General features: G+C 47.5%; 1 protein-coding gene across 8 annotated transcripts in view; it reads right to left on the bottom strand.

Moving 5' to 3' along the window:
• LOC104142868 (hydroperoxide isomerase ALOXE3) overlaps nt 1-19213 on the bottom strand; it is a 30180-nt gene that overhangs the window by 9219 nt on the left and 1748 nt on the right. For 3 of the 8 annotated variants that reach the window (XM_068922183.1, XM_068922181.1, XM_068922182.1), the window contains exons 2-15: nt 15767-15839; nt 14281-15495; nt 13723-13918; nt 13454-13535; nt 12719-12841; nt 11645-11748; nt 5787-5965; nt 5143-5286; nt 3505-3708; nt 2880-2966; nt 1820-1989; nt 1121-1242; nt 640-740; nt 166-336 (exon numbers count right to left, since the gene is read on the bottom strand). In XM_068922183.1, the coding sequence (XP_068778284.1) occupies nt 166-336; nt 640-740; nt 1121-1242; nt 1820-1989; nt 2880-2966; nt 3505-3708; nt 5143-5286; nt 5787-5965; nt 11645-11748; nt 12719-12841; nt 13454-13535; nt 13723-13918; nt 14281-14418 (1821 nt within the window). In that variant the 5' untranslated portion in view covers nt 14419-15495; nt 15767-15839. The remainder of the gene's footprint in view (nt 1-165; nt 337-639; nt 741-1120; nt 1243-1819; nt 1990-2879; nt 2967-3504; nt 3709-5142; nt 5287-5786; nt 5966-11644; nt 11749-12718; nt 12842-13453; nt 13536-13722; nt 13919-14280; nt 15496-15766; nt 15840-19213) is intronic. The other 5 variants (XM_068922178.1, XM_068922184.1, XM_009673062.2 and 2 more) reach the window with 3 other exon arrangements.

Here is a 19213-nt window from a genome sequence, read left to right on the forward strand (position 1 = left end):
CCACTCTCACATCTACCTCATCCTGCTCTCTCCTCCCCAACACCATCTCCCCAGACCTCCAAGCTAAGCCTTTCTCATTAGGCCAGCCTAAGCAGGTGACCCAGGTAAAGGAGCTACTGCTCAAGACAGAAACCAGCCTGTGCAGGTAAGCACCTATGTGCTTACCGTGTCCGCCAGTGTACTGCTCAACAGCAGGAGAGAGGTAGCGTTTTTGGCTGTGGTGGCCACAGTCGGGATGGTGTCCAGGAAAAGCTGCAGGGAGTACCTGCCCTTCACTTCAGGTGGAGGCTCCCTCATGGATGACGGGTAGTTGGGCAGGAATGCTCCCAGGTCATACTGCAGTCAAAAATGCCATGGTGAGATGTGGGCTTCGGCTGCCCAGAGAGTTACTATCCCTTGTTCCCCTCCCAATTCCTATGCAGAGCAAAGACCCACCCTAGCTGCCCAGTAATGAGAGGGCTCTCTAGTCTATCCTCTGCCTTGGGATACCACACTGAGTGAAGCAGGAATGCCAGGGACAGGATGGATGGGTAGGGTAATGTCATGGGCTGGGGGTAGAGCTCCACCATACTGCCTGTGGTGATGAGTGAGAGGAAACAAGGTGCAGGAGGTTAAGTATGCCCACTCCCTCTCTCCCACCTGCCCAGTGTTGACAGCTGCATGCTGGGCTGAGCATGTGAATATTATCATGGTGAGGAACTTCTTGAGCTCTGTGATGTTCCATAAAGATGAAGGGATACCTGAGGAGAGGAGAGCAGAGTCAGATGGGCCTGGATTCCCTCAGAGCCATCCTTTCCAAGCCCAGCATATTGTCCCTGTATTCTCTGGTTGAGGACAGGTCTTGCAAATACTCTGTGCACTGAGCCCGAGATGCACTGTGCACTGTGCAGAGATGAGAGCTCTGGCAGAGACCTCCTCACTGCAGAAACTCCTGGTGTGCTGCAGTATTCCATCCTCATCAGTGACATCACAGTCTTGGGCACATCAGTATGCGACCTCCAGCAATGTAAGGTTGAGTATGGGAACCTGCAAGGTTACTGTGAAATCTCCTGAGGACAGTCTCATAGAAGGATGGACATTTCAAGGAAGCTCTGGGACTAAATTGAGGAGGAAATAGTACCTGAGGACTGTCTGCCCAGGAAGCCATTCATGAAGATCTCCTTTACCCAGGCCTGCAGCTCAGCATCTCTTTGGACAGAGTCATCACTTGCATAATAGAAATCAATGATGCCAGAGACAAAGCTGGGTCAGTGAGAGAAGAAAGGACTGAAGTGAGTACTGGGGAGGCCAAGAAATGTCCCTGGTGCAGAATCAGCTGATTCAGAGAAAAGGGCTTCCCTTACAGTCTATGCCAGTGTCCAGCTCCCCAGTTGCAGGGAGCACAGTGGGTAAGACCATTCACCACCATGGTTTTACCAATAGTAGTGGTCTCCAGTAGGAGCTGTAGTGAGCTTTTCCATGGTGATTTAGTGTAAGGAGTTCTTCTTGTGCCAGATCGTAGGTGTGTGGAGCCATTTCAAAGATTCTAAAATATCTGAGCTGTGTGCTCAGGTCTGAAATATATGAGATGGGAGCTACAGAGAACCTCTGCTGCTTTGAAACTGCAGCTGGGGGTCAGATGGGACAGTTAGGACATTGGAAGGTACAGTATAAACTGCTAACGCTGAGGTACTGGAGATTAAAAATTGTCCAAGGTCTCTGTCCTAAGGAAATCACTCTACATCTCTCTGTCCCTTTGAACCGATGTTACTAGTCTCTTCCCCTTCTCTTTTCATCAGCAACCCCTCCCCTCTGCCTCCTTCTCTCTCCCAGACTCTACCTGGCCATAGCTGTCCAGAGCTTCATCCCATCATCCCTGTAATAATAATTGGGAATAGAGGAGACTCCTCGGGCCTGGATGTCATCAGGGAGGCAGAGAGACATGTAGGTCACCTTCTCCAATCCCCTTTTCAGGATCATCATCAGCCCTTCATAAGAAGCACCAACACCCTGAAAAAGACAGAGCCTTTGAGAATGAGAGGAGTCACATGGAAATGACTTGGGCCTTGATCCAGATGACCAGTGATGCACTGCATTGTTGCTGTGGTTGCTGAGTTCATGCACAACAGCACTGTCCTCTAAGGGGAAAGAGAAACATCTTCCCTTTCCTCAGCAGGGCAAGATGATGACTGCTTGAGCCAGTGGAGTCACAGTAACCCACGGCCCGTTGGGCCATGAAGCCAAATTCCACCTAAAATGATGCCACTCACAAGAACCATCCTTGTAGCACAGGATTTTGACTTTATGAGAGAACATTCACCCATACCCATCTGTGTGGTCCTAGGGCTACGTGCATTACCAGTTCCCACTTCTCCCACTCAGGCATTTGCCTCCACAGTGACTGAAGCTGTGATTGTAGCACATATTCCTCTATGCTGGGGCAGCATGAAGCTGGTGACAACAGCAAGAAACATATGGCAGATACCCGCTACCTCTGTTCCCAAGACTCCTGAGCCCAGACCGTGACAGACTACAGAAGCATTAAGTGGTCTTCCAAAGGGAGGCCTCATAGCTTGAGGTTGGGATCACACTGCTCCAAGCAGGAGCTGCTGGTAGCCCTGTTCTGATGGGCCCTTTTATCCTGCAAAGCCAGATAAACAAGGCTCTTGACAAGACTGCTGGATATTGTAAACACTGGTGGAAGAATCCAAACACTTTAATTCCTTTCTTTTAGCTGAGGCAGGGCCAACAAAAATGTCTAAGCCAGAGCAATTCCCATCAGCCTTCTTCTCAAGGCAATGGAAAGACTGAGTGGCTGGCCCTTTTCTCAGAACAAAGGGACCTACCCCAGCCCCATCCTGCAACCCGTAGGAAAGGGGCAGAGCTGTGCAATTACTTACTTTTTCTATGGTGCCGCCAGGATTGATGAGCACACTTCGAGCCAAGGTGTTAATGTGCAGCGTGAAACGGAAGTGAGGGATCAGGAGCTGGAAGGAGACATGCAGGAAACTGGAAAGGATTAACTGACTTTGACTCTAGGCTAAAGGTCCTTCTCCATCCAGCAGGTTCAGTCAGCAGCACTTCCCACAGCTGGACATACCTGCAGCCCCTTCCCCAAGAGAATGAGGGCCTGCCATCTCCCATATGCTTTGATGAGTTCTGGCACAGACAGAGCCAATGTGAGCTGGGAAAGGAAGTGTTTCAAGGGGTCTTAGGAGGAGAGAGAAGCCCAGTCAAGTGGTTAATGTGTTAGAGAAGACCGGCTAGGGAATGTAGGCAGACCTCCCTGGGGTGATTCTCACTGTGAAATTCAGAGGACAGCTACCATTTAAAATTCTAGTACACAGACTGAGCAAATGTGATTGCCCAGCCAAGATTTTTTTCCCAGATGTTCTACCCGGGCTACAGCTACAGTGGCACAGAAGCCACTGCCACTTGGAGGTGAACTCAATGGTGCCTGCCACAGACTTGCATATTCAATCCCAGCTTGCCCTAAGTGTTACTCTTCACAGGTACTCCCCTCACCTTGAACACAGGATGGCACATGGGCAGGTGCCGCAGGGTGGAGATGGCAAAGACCTCCCCAAAGAGGTGTGTCTTCAGCAGGTGGGTTATGATCTGATGGATGTAAAACTCAGCATTGCGCACCCAAGTCTTGGCTAGGATCCAGTCCCACTCGTTGTCACTTGGCAGGAAGATGGGACTCTTGGGGCCAGGTGTCTGGCTGAGCTGCAGGGGGACAGAGCCATGAAGAGTACCCTGTTGAAATATATGCCACCCCAAAGACCACTTTCCACCTTGGGATAGAAAAGTCACCTGCCAGGCCTTCCTGACTCTCTCCAAGGACAACTTGGAGAGCCTAACAACACAATGTTCCCGTATTAGGGGAGCTGCTTAATGCCCTGCACCTGGTCTTGCTGTCTCATGACTATCATCCACAATGAATAAGACACATTTTTCTGAATCTGCCTGATGGTAAGGCCCATACACTGATGATATTTCTGCCCTAAATGCACACAGGCCCTCAGGAAAAAAAAATCTTAGCTATAGGTTTGAAGCAATCTTTTCAACAAAGCAAAATAACTAATAAGTAGGGTTTGGCTCTATTCTCTTTGTTAATGACCTTCAAGCAGTATGCACCTTTCACAGCTGAATTTCATGAGGCCCAGTCATTAAGGTTCTTGCATTCCATGTGGACTGAAGCGCTTAAGTTTGGCTTGTTATCACTCTGCTTAACTTTGTATCAGCCACGTTTCCTGAGGCTGCACTCTGTGCTATCACCTAGGATGTTCATGAAGATACTGAACAGTATTGACACACAGTCTTGCTCTCTGGCCCTCACTATATGCCAAGCCACAGATCCCTGCTCTTTGAACCTGTGAGCCCTGCCAGCTTCCAAACCATTCAACTGTCCATTTGTCCAGCCTATATTTCGTCAGCTTTCAAAAGAAAATGTCATTGGCGATGGTGTCAAAAGACTAAGGTCAAAGAATGTTTCCTCCTGCACTCTCAACTCAAGAATGTTTCCTCCTGCACTCTCAGGATTGTGTGGAAGACAATTAAGTTGTCCACACATGATCTTCCCTCACGAAATCCATCTGCTTGTTCCTGATGACCTTCTTGTCCTTCACATACTTGGAAATAAATGCTATTTCTAGGGACTGCGGCAAGGCTACCTAGTCTGTAGTTTCCTGGGTTGTCCATCTTACATTTCTCCAAGATGGTGTATGATGGCCTTTTTCCAGTTGTCCAGGACCTCCCTCACAAAGTCATCTTTTCTCATCCCTTGCTTCTGTGGGCACTGAGGTGCATCTCCTGGAAGTGAATGTGGATGACTGCTATGCAGGCATCTCCATCTGAGATATTCATCCTCATCTCCTTTTACAGTGCATGGAGAGGGAATCAGCACAGACAGTGACAACTTCTCATCCTAAAGTACATGCCTGCATTACGAGAGTTGATTTCTACTCCTACAGCGTATAGGGAACTCAGGCTGCCGGTTAGGAGACTGTAGATTGTCAGTAACTGCACCCCACAGAGGAAAAGCAGCTATTTGAAGCTAACCCTCAGAAATACTGTGCCAGCAGTAGCGAGTCCAAGAAGAGAGCATTCAGCTCTGCTAAGGACTTATTCTTCTAACAGCCTCACCAAGTTCTGCCTTACCTGGATGGCAATGGGGCGCAGGAGCCCAGCAGAGTCCTGGTGCAGGAGGCACAGAGGAGCAGCACTGTACTGCTGCTGCCCATGGATGGTTCCAGTGGGAATGCCCTCAAGGATTTCATAATCTGCAATAAATATATGTCCCTCCTGCAAGCAAAAAGCATATGCTCAGTTAGCAGGTAGAAGGGGGAGACAAAAATGCCCTTCAGAGTTAGGCCTACCACAGGCATTTGTATAGATGACATGGAATGGGGAGAAGTGGAGCTAAAACCTAAGAGTCTTGGTCTGCAAGCTGTGCCAGAGCAGTGCCTTGTCCCATGCCCCTCTCTTCCCCTTATAAAAACGATATCCCATTTCCTGTGTCCCCACTCAGTCTATGCCCACAGAGGATCAGTGAAGAGGCCCATGGAGAGTACCCTTACCCTTGGCACCGGTGCCCAGGGTGCACGAGGCCCTTAGATCTCTCTCTCTCTACCACTCCCTGGTGTTCCCAGGCCATGCGGGACCTCAGCCACACAGAAGGCTCATGCAGTGAGAAGCTCTGTCTCACTGGGATGTCCACAAGCCCTGCCTCACGCAGGCTGCAGAGCCAGAAGGCTGTGGCTGGAGGGGACCCTTGCCCCAGGCTTTTCCAGAGCTGACATTACCTGCATTTCCTTCCTGAGGTTAGTGTCAGCCCCCAGGAAACTAGCCACCATCTCCTGCGTCACCGGGAATTTGTCTGGCAGCTCCATGCACTTTTGAATCACAACTGGATTGTTGCCATTCAGAAACTGGTAGCCAAAAAAAGTGTCTTTGCTCCAGTGGCTGGCTACATACTCTGGAACTGAGGGAGAAAAAACACCAGACATTAGCACGCTCCTGGGGATCCCTCTACATGGACACTCTCATGCAATAAGAGTATCTCCATTTTTTTCACCATCACAACACTTATGATGAGAATTCTAGAGACAACCCTCATTTTGCCCTGCTCAAGCACTTCATAAATCAGTGTGCAACAAAAAACTGCAGTCATCAGGAAGCAATGGATGTATTCAGGACACAAAAATGGTAACTGGTTATTTCTCTTGCCAGTCAGAAACAAGGCTGCCCTGTATCTATGAAATTATAGATGCATGCTGTAGTGTGCTGCTGTTATCTGTTCCCTATGGAAATGAACCGAGGTGGTCAAGTCACATGTACACATATGTGTATGCCATGGTGTGCTGCAGGGCAGGAGGAGGAAGGCATTTTGATTTTCTCACTGCCAGTCCATCTTCTTTACAGTTCATAAATTGTTGTTACATTTGAAATATACCTCGAGCCCTTCATGGCAGCTCCCTGAAGTTACGTATGGGATGGAAGAGCAAGTTGCCTTACTGATTCAGGGGGTCTGGCATGAGCTGATCACTTGCTGGAAACAGGACAAACCTCATCAGTGTCCCAAGTATTGGGAAAGTGATTGCTAAATTTAAAAAAAAAAAAAAGCCACCTTAAGTTGCTGAGACTTCAGTGCTGTGGTGTAGGGCCTTCAGGGACAGATTCCTCCATCCCCCCACCAAAGATCCATGTGGTGGCCAGAGGAGCTGTAGAAGCCTTTGGCAAGCAACTGCTTTGGTGGCCTGTTTTGAGTGCTGTGCTGCTGCCAAAAGGAGCCTCTCCAGCCATGATGTGCTTGGCTGGTTTCCCAGTTGTTGCTCTCCTCAGTCCTCAAGAAACTCTTGAGCAGGAGAGATCACAGAACCATTCAGGTTGGGAACCGAAGGAGGTCTCTTATCCAAATTCCTCCTGAAAACAGTCAGCACTGAGATCTAATCAGGTTGTTCAGTTGCCCCTTGTCCAGTCATCTCCTAAATGCCTCCAAGGATGGACTATACAGACTATTTGGGAAACTTGTTCTTATGGGGAATTTTTTTTTCACTTAGGTCATTTCAGAACCTCCTCTGTTCCAATATTTGACTACTGTCTCTCATTCTCCTGCCTCCTGCAAAAAACCTGGCTCCAGTCTAGACAAATTCCTCATTCATACTAGAAGTCTTCCATTGGGCTCTACCAACAGCCTTCTCTTCTTTAGGCTAAACTTGCCCAGTTTCCTCAGCTTTTCCCTGCAAGCGAAGTGCTCCAGGCCCCTGACCATTGTCTTTGTTCTCCATTGGACTTGATCCAGTTTATTGATGTAATTCTTGTACTGGAAGATTCAAAACTGTATGCAGTGTTCCAGATGCAGTCTAGCAAATGACAAGTAAAGGGGAAAAATCATTTCCCTTGATCAGTATACTGGCTATGTCCACCAAGACCCCCAGGACCTTTTCAATAGAACTGCTCCCCAACCTGTATTGTTGCAAGGGTGTTGCATTGTGCAAGTGTTGCATTGTTCACAAGGACAAATGTTGGCATTTGTCCTTGTTGAATTTCATGAGGTTTCTGTTGACCCTTTCCTCTGTCTTGTCTAGGTTCCTGCATCCTCACAGTTAATACCTTGCAGTATGGCTGTGTGGCTAGTGTCACAGTGAGGGCTTTGGCATTTATCATCATAGGACTCTCTCTGAGGAACAAGAACTGCTAGGGAGACATGGGATCCACTTGATGAAGTTGGGCAAGAATATCTTTGTCAGAAGGCTTGCTAACCTAGTAAGGATTTAAACTAGGTTTGCCTGGGGGTTGGAGACCAAAGGCTGCAAAGAAATGGTGTGGGGAGAAAGCATACATGGGACAGGGCAACAGGGCAACCTCTACACTTTTCCTGAGAAAGCAGCACAGCTGGTGGCCAATCTGAATTGCCTGCGCACAAACATATGGAACATGGAAAACAAAGAGGAAAACCTGGGAGCCTACATGCAGTCATAAAGCTATGATGTCATTAGGTTTACAGGTATGTGGTAGAATAGTTTGCATGACTGGAATATTGTAATAGACGGATACAGTCTCCTTAGGAGGCCAGGAAGGTAAGAACGGATGGTTGCACTCTGTGTAAAGGAGTGACTCAAATGCAAAGAGCTTTACTTTGGAACAAGTGACTGAGACTTTATGGGTCAGGATAAGGAGAGAAGTTAACAAGAGGGATCTTGTGGTAGGCATCTGCTACAGAACACCTAATCTGGAAGAGCAAGAAGATGAAGTCTTCTTTAGAGAACTGGCAGGGGGAAGGAACCCTCATGATCACAGGCCCTGTTTCTTATGGAGAAGACTTTGGCTACCTGCCATCCACTGTAAAGGGAACATGGTGAGGAGAAAATATTCCAGGAAATTTCTGGGGTGCATTGAGGATAATTTTTCGACTCAGGTGATGGAAAAGCTGAGTAAGGGAGTTGTCCTGCTGGGCTTGCTATTACTAATAAAAACTTGTGAGGGACATGAAGAAGGGAGCATCCGGGGCAGAAGTGACCACAGTAAGGCTGAGTTTAAGATCCTGAGGGAAGTGAAGAAGGTGAGTAATAAAATAAAGGTGTTGGCCTTCAGAAGAGTGAATTTCAGCTTGGCTAAGGAACTAGTAGACAATAATTTATAGGCGCCTGTCCTGCAGCAGCAAAAAGGCCCAGGAGAGCTGGATAAGCTGCAAGAACACCATCCTCTGAGCAAAAGAGTGTTCTATGGCAAAGCTCAGAAAGTCAAGTTGCTTTGGCAGAAAGGCACTTTAGCTCAAAGGGAACTTCAAGCCAATCTCAAGCAATAAAAAAGTGAATACAGGAGGCAGAAGCATGGATAGCTTACCAAGGAGGAATATAGAAGCAGTGCCCAGTCATGAGGGAATCAAAGCGGGAAAGCCAAAGCTCAGCTAGAGCTGGAACTAGCAAGGCATGCAAAGGGCAACAGGAAGGACCTATTAGTAGATTGGCAGCAAAAGAAGGACCAGGAGAAAGTGTCTTCATCTGAAAGGGGCAGGTCTCTTAGTACTGAAAGGCACAGATGAAGCTGAGGAACTCAGTCCCTCCTTTGTTTCTGTCCTTACTGATACGGCTGTTCCCTGGTATCCCTGGTCCCTGAACCTAGCAGCGGAGTCTAGGGAGAGAAAAGTATTACTCACAGTAAAGGAATACTAGGGTCCACTGAAACCAGCTGGACAGGCACTTGTTCGTAGGACTATATGTGATGCAGGAACCTTGAAAAGTTCAATAAAGGGAAATGCAAAGCTCTGCTCCCAGGATGGAGTAAATTCCTGTGCCAGTACAGGGACTGACTGGCTAGAAACCAGCTTTGCAGAAAAAGGTGTGGGAGCCAAAATTCATGGACAAAATTTGAAGACAAGTTAGCTGCGTGCCCTTGCGGTGATGCAGACCAACTGTATCCTGGACTACACTAGTAAGAGCACGGCCAGTAACTTGAGGGAAGGAATTACTGCTGCATATTTTCCCCTTGTATTGATGCACTGGGACTAGTGTGTTCAGCTTCGGCTCTTTGGTATAGGAAAGATAGTGACGAAATGGAGCAAGTCCAGCACAGACCACCAAGATGGATAGAAAAATGAAGCACATAACATATGAGGAGAGGTTAAAGGACTAGATTTGTTCAGCCTGGAGACATGAACAGAAGGGAGGATCTAATTGTCATCTGCAACTGTCTAATGGGAAAGTATAGTGAAGATGGAGCCAGATTATTTTCAGAGGTGCACAGCAAAAGGACAGGAGGCAATGAACACGAGTTACCATAAAGGAAATTAGATGTGAGGAAAAAGATATTCTGCGGGTGGTCAAATCCTAGAACACGTTGCTCAGAGAACTGGGGAGATCTTCATCCTTGGAGAAACCCAGAACTCACATGGAGAAAGCCCTAAGCAACCTGATGAAACATTTTAAGATGGCCCTGCTCTAAGCAGGGGACTGGACCAGATGACCTTTGGAGTTCTTTCCAGTGAAAATTTTTCTGTGTTTTTACAGTTCTACTAGACAAGATCTGGAGGGTTAAAATTATCAGTCAAGAGACTCTTGCTGCAGTTATATGACTTGTCTGGGATGCTGTGTAAAGTAGAGATCTCGCTCCTTCCTCCAAAACACACATGCACGCACATACACTGCTCCTGGAATGATAAATTAACTTTTCATTTATTTTGCAATGCGATATTGTCTCATACTATGGCTGATCTGAATTAAATGGCTAAATGCAGAGATCCCAAGGCTCTGCCTTCTCAGAGGAACATCCTTCTTAAAAGGCTGTAAAGGCAACATCTTGTTTCCTACCTCTGTCTCCCTGGTCTCAAGAGAGGAGAAGGCACAGCAGAGGATTCTTCTTAGGATACTGCTGCTCCATCTACAACCATGGACAGTGTTTGGAAAGCACTGCAGATGTATGCTGTTTGCACCTAGGAATGGATGCAGAGGCCCTCCAAGCAGAGCAGCCTTCTTTTCCCTCAGCACAACAGGAGGGCAGTGCTAGGGAAACTAATAATCTCTTCAAAAAGTTCATGAAAGCACATCAGGGAAAAACAGGGAGCAGAGGGGCTGGGGAAGAAACAACTGAGACACTGCCAAACTGGAGATATGGGACCACTTATTCATGGGCAGTGAAATCAGTGAGATCCACTGCGAGGCTGAGGAGTTGCTAGCTGCTTCCCATTTGGGATCTGGAGCAGGCATTAGAAATGTTGGGAGACATCCATGCATACTAGGCTGAATGCAAATACAGACTGGCAACAAATTAGTAGAAAAGTGCAGGTCTGAGAAGGAAGCATGATACAGCCCAGAATGAGGTCCAGAGGATGCTTGTGGAAGAGCCAGTGCTGTCTTTAGAGGTATAGGAAAAGAGATCTGCTTCCTGCTGCTCAGTCGCACCAAGACCAAAGACACAGGGTGCTTTCTGTGTAAACAGTCAGTGTTATTGCAATGGAGCATGGGAGCACTCCAGAATTACTCTAGCAAGGGCACTTCTAGCACTACTTGGCCACAACCCTGTCCCTAGATCTCTTTGCAGTCTCCTTGCAGTGCTGGATCCTGCCCTCAGCATCTCCTGCTGCCAATAAGATGAGAGGTTTTGAAAGCAGAGCACATGCACACCTTCACATTCTCTGAGCTGGCTGCCAAGGTTTAGAAACAAATAAAAAAAACACCTTTAAACCGTCTGCCAAGTGAGGGATATAACCTGAGAGGCTACTTAGAGTCTCTATATGTAATGTAAGGGACAGCATGTGTAAGGAACCTTATTGTGCCTGATGGTAGTTTAAACTTGGGTGAGTGCCCCAGGGAAGCACTAAGAGGTTTTGTCAGATAGCTGATGATGCTGATAAATATTTATGTATGAGGTGAGAAGGCTGGGCTTTTGTAGTGGAGGAACAACCTGAAGATGTGCCATGAGACCAGGCCAGAGTAGCTGTTGCTGGTGGATGTGATTAGGGTATGTATGGAATATGGAATAGGGGATATTATTCCTGCTGAGTCATAATGCACTGAATGTGGGGAGGATGCTATTCTGCTACTGATCTTATAAAGCTGGGTGAGGGAAGAGAAGTTCTCCTACTGAGTATGGTGGTCATCTCAAAGGGTTGCTAAGGCTATGGATCTCAGGGTTCTTTGGGGTCAAAACAAAGTTGACATACCAATATTTCGCCCCTTTAGCTTGGAGAATATCTTTTCCATAGTTTCCAGGCTTTTCCAGGAGCAGTGGTTGTTCAGAAACCCCATAAAAGCCATTCTGAGTATTCTGTGAAAAGAGTTGGACAGCGTGAATGCCATAGCTGGTGAGAGACCTTCATCACCTTTTCATTATGACTTCCTTTGTTTTCTCTACCTCCTGGCAATCACATTGCTCAGTCCCTTGACGTCACTCACGCCCCTACTCCTGGATTCCTTCTTTCTCCTTCTCCCACCATGGTCACAAGACACCCTTGATGCTGGAGCACAAAGCAGCATCTCCAGTCTTAGCCTGAGCAAGGCCTGTCTGAGTGAAGGGAGACCCCTGCTAGGTCTCAGTGGGAACAGAGTGGGGAGGGAGGAGAATCATGGGTCTGCTGGATGCATTTTCTCGATCTTGCAACAATCTCCTCCCTCTCACAGAAAATTTAAATCTGCATACACCAGTTTTCTGTGAGACTCAGAAGGTGGACATGTCTGCATGTTTAATGGGAGCCCTGAAGTTTTTTGCCAAATGCTGTGGTGTACAGAGGGATTCACAGTGGCTTATAGCTGGATAAAAGTAGGAGTCTGCAGGGAATCTTTCACACATCTTTGGAGAGAGAAGGGTAGGAGACAGGCCTGTCTACTGGAAAATTTGACATCATCCTCTTGGGAGAACTAGAAATGCCATAATAGTCTCTACTGAGGGATCAGAAACACTTGCCAGATTTCCTGTGGACTCAGTGGAAGGGCAGGAGAGACCACCATGGGGATTTCTCTTGGGGTTAGGTGCAGGACTCTGCACCTACAGGGAGTCTTCAGGGACACCCAGGAGGATTCTCCCTGTTTCAGGCATGTGCAGCTTGTCCACATGAGTGTGTGTATTTCTCCTTGCCTCTCACACTCTTAGAAGTATAGGCTAGAAGGGACTTTTCTTTCATGAATGCATATGGCAGTTACAGCCTTGACTGTAGTTTTTTTCCAGCTACCCAAAACTGGGGGGAATAATACCAAGTGCCCAGAATCTGAGGTCATTAAAATATATGTTAAAAATTTACTGAAATGTTCGGGTGCCATGGAAGTCTTTGGCCCGTATATAGGAGAACTTAGTATCTGAGGTCAGGTCCTCAATTGAATCCACATCCAAACACAGGGGCCAGCCCTCAGCAAAGCTCTTCCACCTGCATGGTGAAACAGGGATATTAATATCTGAAGAGTACAGATCACACTTCCCAAGGACTTTGTCCCAGCATCAGATCTCCAGTCACTGCTGTGCACCCAGTTCTCGGATTCACAGCACCTTTGGCATAGAGAGATGGCAAACAGATAGGTACCCAGGAGTACCACTTTAAATAAAGGATATAAAGAGCAGGTTTTGTGCTGCAATGATTTCTACACTTGAAAGTCATGCAATATAAAGGCAAAGGCCATACTGAAGTCTGAGTGTTCAACATACAACATTACCTTCAGCCACCCAACCAGGGAGAACAGAAATATGATGTAACTGAGGACAATTTTTCATGAAAACATACACATACTGATGGTGAGGACCACATTCCCAGTTTTTAATTCTTTAGTGGCTGAGCCCTTTAGATGCTGTTCTCCCATGAGTGCTCACCAAAACTGAGGTTCCTATCTTCTCCTCAACGGTTTTACTCGGGAAAGGTCAGGGAAAGATTGAAGGCAGGAAGTGAGAAGTTCCTCTTAACTATGGAATGATGGAAGATAAGAAGGAACTGCCCCATACTGTAGAGACAGCACTGAGACCCCATTCTGCATGAGGCCACACTCACCGGAATGCTGCTCGTCTCTCCTCCAGTTCATATTGTCGATGTTGTTTGAGGATGTCATACTCATCATCACTGAGAGTTTTACCTGGCAAAGAGGAGAGAGGGACTGAAGTCAGTCCCGTTGTCATGAGGCAGGATGCCCTGCTTTCTCTGGGCCTCTTTCATTAAGAAAGGGCTTGAACATAGCTGCGTAGAGAAGGCCAGTTTCTTGCTGTCTCCTTGCTTTTTCCAAAAGTGAGGAGTGGGACAAGAGGTTCCCCAAAGGCTCCTACCTGTCCCTTCCCGGAGCTGCAGTGGGATCTCATCCTCCACCCATTGGTAGCAGGGGAAGTGGTAGGCCTTTCCCTGGGGTGAGGTCACACAGACATCATTACAGAACCAGGCATCTTCGAAGAGGATTCGCTCCTTGTACAAGCGGATTAGCAGGATAGGACCCAGGTCATGCTCACAATGAATCTTGGCCTTCACCTGGAAACGACGACAGAGGGACACCTCAGAGCAGCCGTGGAGAGAAGGTCATGGAGAGTCTGACTCCTCTAGGAACTCCAGGGCAGCAAGAGATCGCTGATGACTATGCCTACACAGATCCTGCAGATCCCCTGCCTCATCCATCAGCACATTAGTCTCAACTCCACGTTGTACCTCCCCAGAGGTTTTCAAACGTGATGGGTGGGGGAGAATTGAAAGGGATGATGGCTGGACTCCAGACTCCCCTGTCCATTTGGGCTGCAAAGACGTAGTAGTTCTCCAGGTACTCTGCTCTTTCCCTCTCCTGGAATTCCTTTGCTCCATCCACCCCCAGACTCTACTCAAGGACCCCATGAACTCACACAGTTGGTCAGGAGTTTGTGGCTGAGTTTCGTCTTGGCGCTCTCCCCTTCAGTTCCCACCAGAGTGATGCTGATGGAATTTGTTGTCCTTGCCTGAAAGACATCACCTGTGGCCACCTGGACCTCGTATGTGGCCATGGAGCATTCCTGAAGGCTCTCAGTGTGGGTGGAGCTATGTTTGTGTCTCACTCTTTCAGGCAGGGCTCACTGTGCTGAGGAGATCAGACATGTTTATTTGATGCCACCCTTCCCTCACCCTCTCTTCCAGCACACAATTGCAGGCTTCTTGCTGCTTCTGCTATTGCAGGGCTGACAGAGCTGTCTGGGTCTCAAGAAGGGCTGTGATCTGAGTGTCTTTGTCATATCTTTTCTGGTCCACACTCACTTTTTACCTTAGTAAATATTTGAAAATTGATTCACTCTCATGGTCTAGAATGGGTAGCTGAAAAGAAGTGAATCCACCCACTGAATGACCAGCCAATAGTGGTATATTAATTCTGCATTACCTGAACTCAGCCCTTTGCAATGGGTAAGTAAAGAGTAGAGCCTGAGCAGGCAAAAAGCAAGCCAATGTGTATGCTGAATATGAAAATTCCCCTCTTCTCAGAGATGCCTACTGCATGATGAAGCTGTACAAAAACTGGAAGGAATACCCACTAGGAAACACCTTTAATCAAGTGGAGATTGAAGCAGATTAGGCAGAGGAAGCCTCCCTCACGATTGTGGGCTTTAATATGCATGGGGAACTTGAACCACCCCTATATCTGCTGGAGGTGCAATACAGCTGTGCGCAAGATAGAAAAGAGTTCTGCACTGAAGACACTGAAGACAATTTCTTGACCGAAGTGATCAGTGAGCACACTAGGGGACATTCTCTGCTGGACCCATTACACCTGAATTGGAAGAACTGGAATGGAAAGTGAGCGCTGAGGGCAGTGTTGCCTGCAGTAAACATGGGATGGTGGTTTTAAAAAAAAAAAACAGAGAGAACTGAGCAAGACAAACTGCAGAATCACAATCATGAAATTCAGGAGAGCAGACTTTTGCTTGTTCAGGAAGATTGCCCTGGAGAGCACAAAGGTCCAGGAGAGTGGTTGATCTTTGATGACAACTTCCTCAACCCCAAGAACTGTCTATTTGAACATGCAGAAAGTTGAGCAAGCCTGGCAGAAGTGCTGCATGGATAAACAGGGAACTCCAGATGGAATTGAAATGCTGAAAAGGAGTGCACAGAAAGTGAAAGGAGTGATGAGTTACCTTGGAAAAATATTAAGACATTGCCCAAGAGTGCAAAGATAAAATTAGGGAAGCCAAAGCTCTGTTGGAAGCAGAGCCCCCCCCTCCCCCCCTGCCCCCCCCCCCCGGGATGCGCAGGTATAGGAAAAGCCTGCAGATACATCAAATAAAGGAAAAGAAGTAAATGACTCCATCCCCTAAAGCAAGTTTTCCTCAGGCATTCTGCAAGTGTTCCCCTCTTCAGGCCTACCTGTGCTCTTTCAGGGTGATGTTCCTATCTAGGTGACTCTCAAGGTGATCCTTGAAGTCAAATGGTTTTCCAACTGCAAGAGAATGAGAAGTAGATGAGAACCTAAAGAGAAGTGGAGGAGTAAGGAATATGAGGAGGTGCCCAGGAAACAACATAAAGGCATAGGCACTTGCACTTGCTCTGTGAAAGCAGTGGGACTGGGGCCCCGTCTCAAGTGCCCATATATGTAACACATGCAGCATGGAAAAATGGTGGATCCTAGGAGAAGTGACAAAGAGAAATGGCAGAAATACAGCTCTGGACTTCAGGAGATCAGATTTTGGCCTGTCCTGGAAGCTGCTTTGTAGGACTCATGGAATAATGCCCTGGAGGGCAAAGAGGCCCACGACACCCAACACGTCTTCAAGGACAGCCTCCTCAAAGCACAAGAACAGTCCACTCTGATATGCTAAAATTCAAGTGAGTGTCATAGGAGGCCAGCATGGATGAACCAGGACTTCTACCAGAGTTCACATCCAAAACACAGAATGCAGGGCTGTGGAGAGAACACCTGCAGAAGATCCAATGAGGAGTCAGGGGACTGGCAGAGTATGTGATAGCAGCCCCGGAGTGTGCTCTCTACACATGGACCGAAACCAGTCAGGGCCAGACATGCATATTCTGTTTTGTCAACAATGTCTAGCTGCTTTGCAGCCAGTAACTGCTCAAGCTTTGCATAGTCGAGATAAGGAAATAGCTCCAGCAGATAAAAGGTCCCTAGGATAAACAAAGTGAGGCCCTTCTGGGCATCTGACCCATTCTTCCAGTAGCCTCCCATCAGTGACCCCTCTGTACGATTCCTGGGGCTCCCTGTGCAGTTTGGAGCGCAAATCCTTCATTAAATCTACTTTGTTTAACCCCTCATGTGCCTTGAGTGTCTCTCTATATCAGTATCCAACCCTCCCTTTCCCGTCTTGTGGTCACATTTGGTGTAGTCAGCAGGATATTGGTGTGGAGAGGCCTCTTTGGGGACGAAAGAACAAGGGGGAAGCAGGGAGGTGCATTCCCAGGTGACCCACTATGGGTTGACAGGCACCCATAGCTTGCAAGCTGATGGAGTGAGTCTCCCCCACAGCATCGTCAGAGCTAGACAGTGAGCTGGCGGTAACCCCAGAGAGCTTAGTGGATCTTGTTTCCAAGTGCAGGCTGGAAAAAGCAGGGCTGGTGGCACAAAAGGCAGCAGGGAATCTGGGATGGATCTTACTGACTGTGCTCCGCACCTTGGACGAGGTGTTGTTAACACAGCTCCAGCGAAATGGGCAGTTGGCAAGTGATCTCTAAGCAACCAAGGAGGCTCACCAACTGATCAAAAAAGGTTGCAACCACAATCGAAGATTGAGCTGAAAAGCTGGAACACCAATCTGCCATTATGGCCACCTGCATTGTGAATCGCTGGCAACAACAAGGGGGGAGGTGAGATGTCCATACCCTGGCAGTTCAGGCACTAGTGCAAAAGGTGGATTGGGATGCAGAAGCTTAGGATGGTAATATCTGGGACTCCAATGAACCCCCCCCAGTTTGGAGTTAGATATAGAGTATGAGAGCGAGGTAACTACCCAGCCAGTGGTAGAGCAGTGGCTAACCAGACCAAATGCAGCCAATATGCAAAAGACCACAACTACTTGTGATTTTAAAGCATCAGAGCTGCAGGATATGCAGGGGCAATATAGGTAGAAGCCCCATGAAGGGTTATTAGAATGGCTGTTAAGTTGTGGGATGATGGGGCAGATGTGGTTTATTTTACCAAAGAGGAGCTCGATAGAATGTGGGCTCTCCCCTAGGATCCCATGCTGCGCAACACTCTCCGTACCCTGCAGCAGCAAAACCAAAATGTTTTGCCCTCCTTAATGGAGTTGCTGAGAGGTGTGGTGCATTTTACTTGGCTGACTGCCACAGGCATTGGTGATGAGCTCACTGAGTGGACTACTATTGCAGCAGGAATAAACCAACTGCAATTAGGAATATTGTCTGGAATTTATTCCAAGTTTACTGGACTCAGTCAGATCGCCGTGAACAAAACCATCTGAACTAAGATGCTGTGAACTGTCCTCCCCATCTTAAAGCTATGATGGTACCTGTGATTGGTGGGGGGACAGGGACAGTAGGGGAAGTTGCAGCACTGCTATCTCAGTTAGCAGAAGCATTCTCTGTTAGCACAGATAGACAGGAAGTCAGGAAACAGGCAGGTAAACATGAAATGGAAAAAGGGTGAGTCACAGCACTATGTTACAAGACCTGCTGCAAGGGAGCATGCTCTGGGAAGAGGTAGATGGTAAAAATGCAGAGCTGTTCAAGCATTGGCTTCAGCTTAAGCCAGAGCAACACTCTACGCCATAGGAGTGTGTGGGGGGGAGGTACAGCAAACAGGCAAGAAAGAACCTATGACACTCCCTGCCCTGCTTGTAGAGTGCATAGAGTGGGAGCTGCCAGCCCAGTATCAACAGAGGCAGTTCCCTCTCGTTTTTTAGCTAAATTAGACAATACGTAATGGGTGGCCATCAACCTTGGAGGCCCTGAACCGAGAGAGATTTTAGGCATCAATATGCTCCAAGGAAGAAATAATCAATATGTAGTGGGGTCTTTTTCTTTTCTGTGTCCCTAAACATTAAAACAGCTGTTACTATTTTGAGAGGACACCTACCTTGTACTAATCAAAGGGAAAAGTGTCCTAGTCTATATTTCCTCTATGAGATTCATGCCTGGAGATCCGTGATCTGATCAATGTGCCAAGCGCAGCTGCAACATTGCTGCTCTCAGTCCTAACCCTGTACACTGGTGGTAGTCGGAATGCCCACAACACTGCAGTAAGCGCTTCGAAACTGATGTCCATGAGATGATGAGCATACTCCAAGTACTGCATCATGTAAGATTCAAAGAATTAGTGTGGAACAACCCCTGGCATTGACTGTCACCATGATTGCCATATTTAGGACTATGAGGAAAATGCATTATACTCCTTACCTTCACTAGGCTAATCAGTTTGGTGTGCATATATGTTATAATTCACTGTGTACTAACTTGCATACGTCAGCTCCTAGTTGAGCTAATGCCTGAATGGCATATCTGAACCTTATCTACATGCTGGTGGAATTAACTCCACATCTCTGTCAGTCAAGGGGTGGAGCGTAGCAAGGACATCTGCAGAAGATCTGGTAAGGCATCAGGGGACTAGCAGAGTATGTGATAGCAGCCCCAGAGTGTGCTCTCTACTCAATTAAATGGATCAGGGCTGGACATGCATATTCTGTTCTGTCAACAATGTCTAGCAGCTTCACATCCAGTAACTACTCAAGCTTTGCAATAGCTCTAGCAGATAAAAGGGGCCCTTAGGATGCACAAAGTGAGTCTGCCCTGGGCATCTGACCTCTCTGTCCAGCAGCCTCCCACGAGTGACCCCTCTACACAGTT

Source organism: Struthio camelus, chromosome 30 (assembly GCF_040807025.1).
Source record: "Struthio camelus isolate bStrCam1 chromosome 30, bStrCam1.hap1, whole genome shotgun sequence".
Lineage (NCBI taxonomy): Eukaryota > Metazoa > Chordata > Aves > Struthioniformes > Struthionidae > Struthio > Struthio camelus.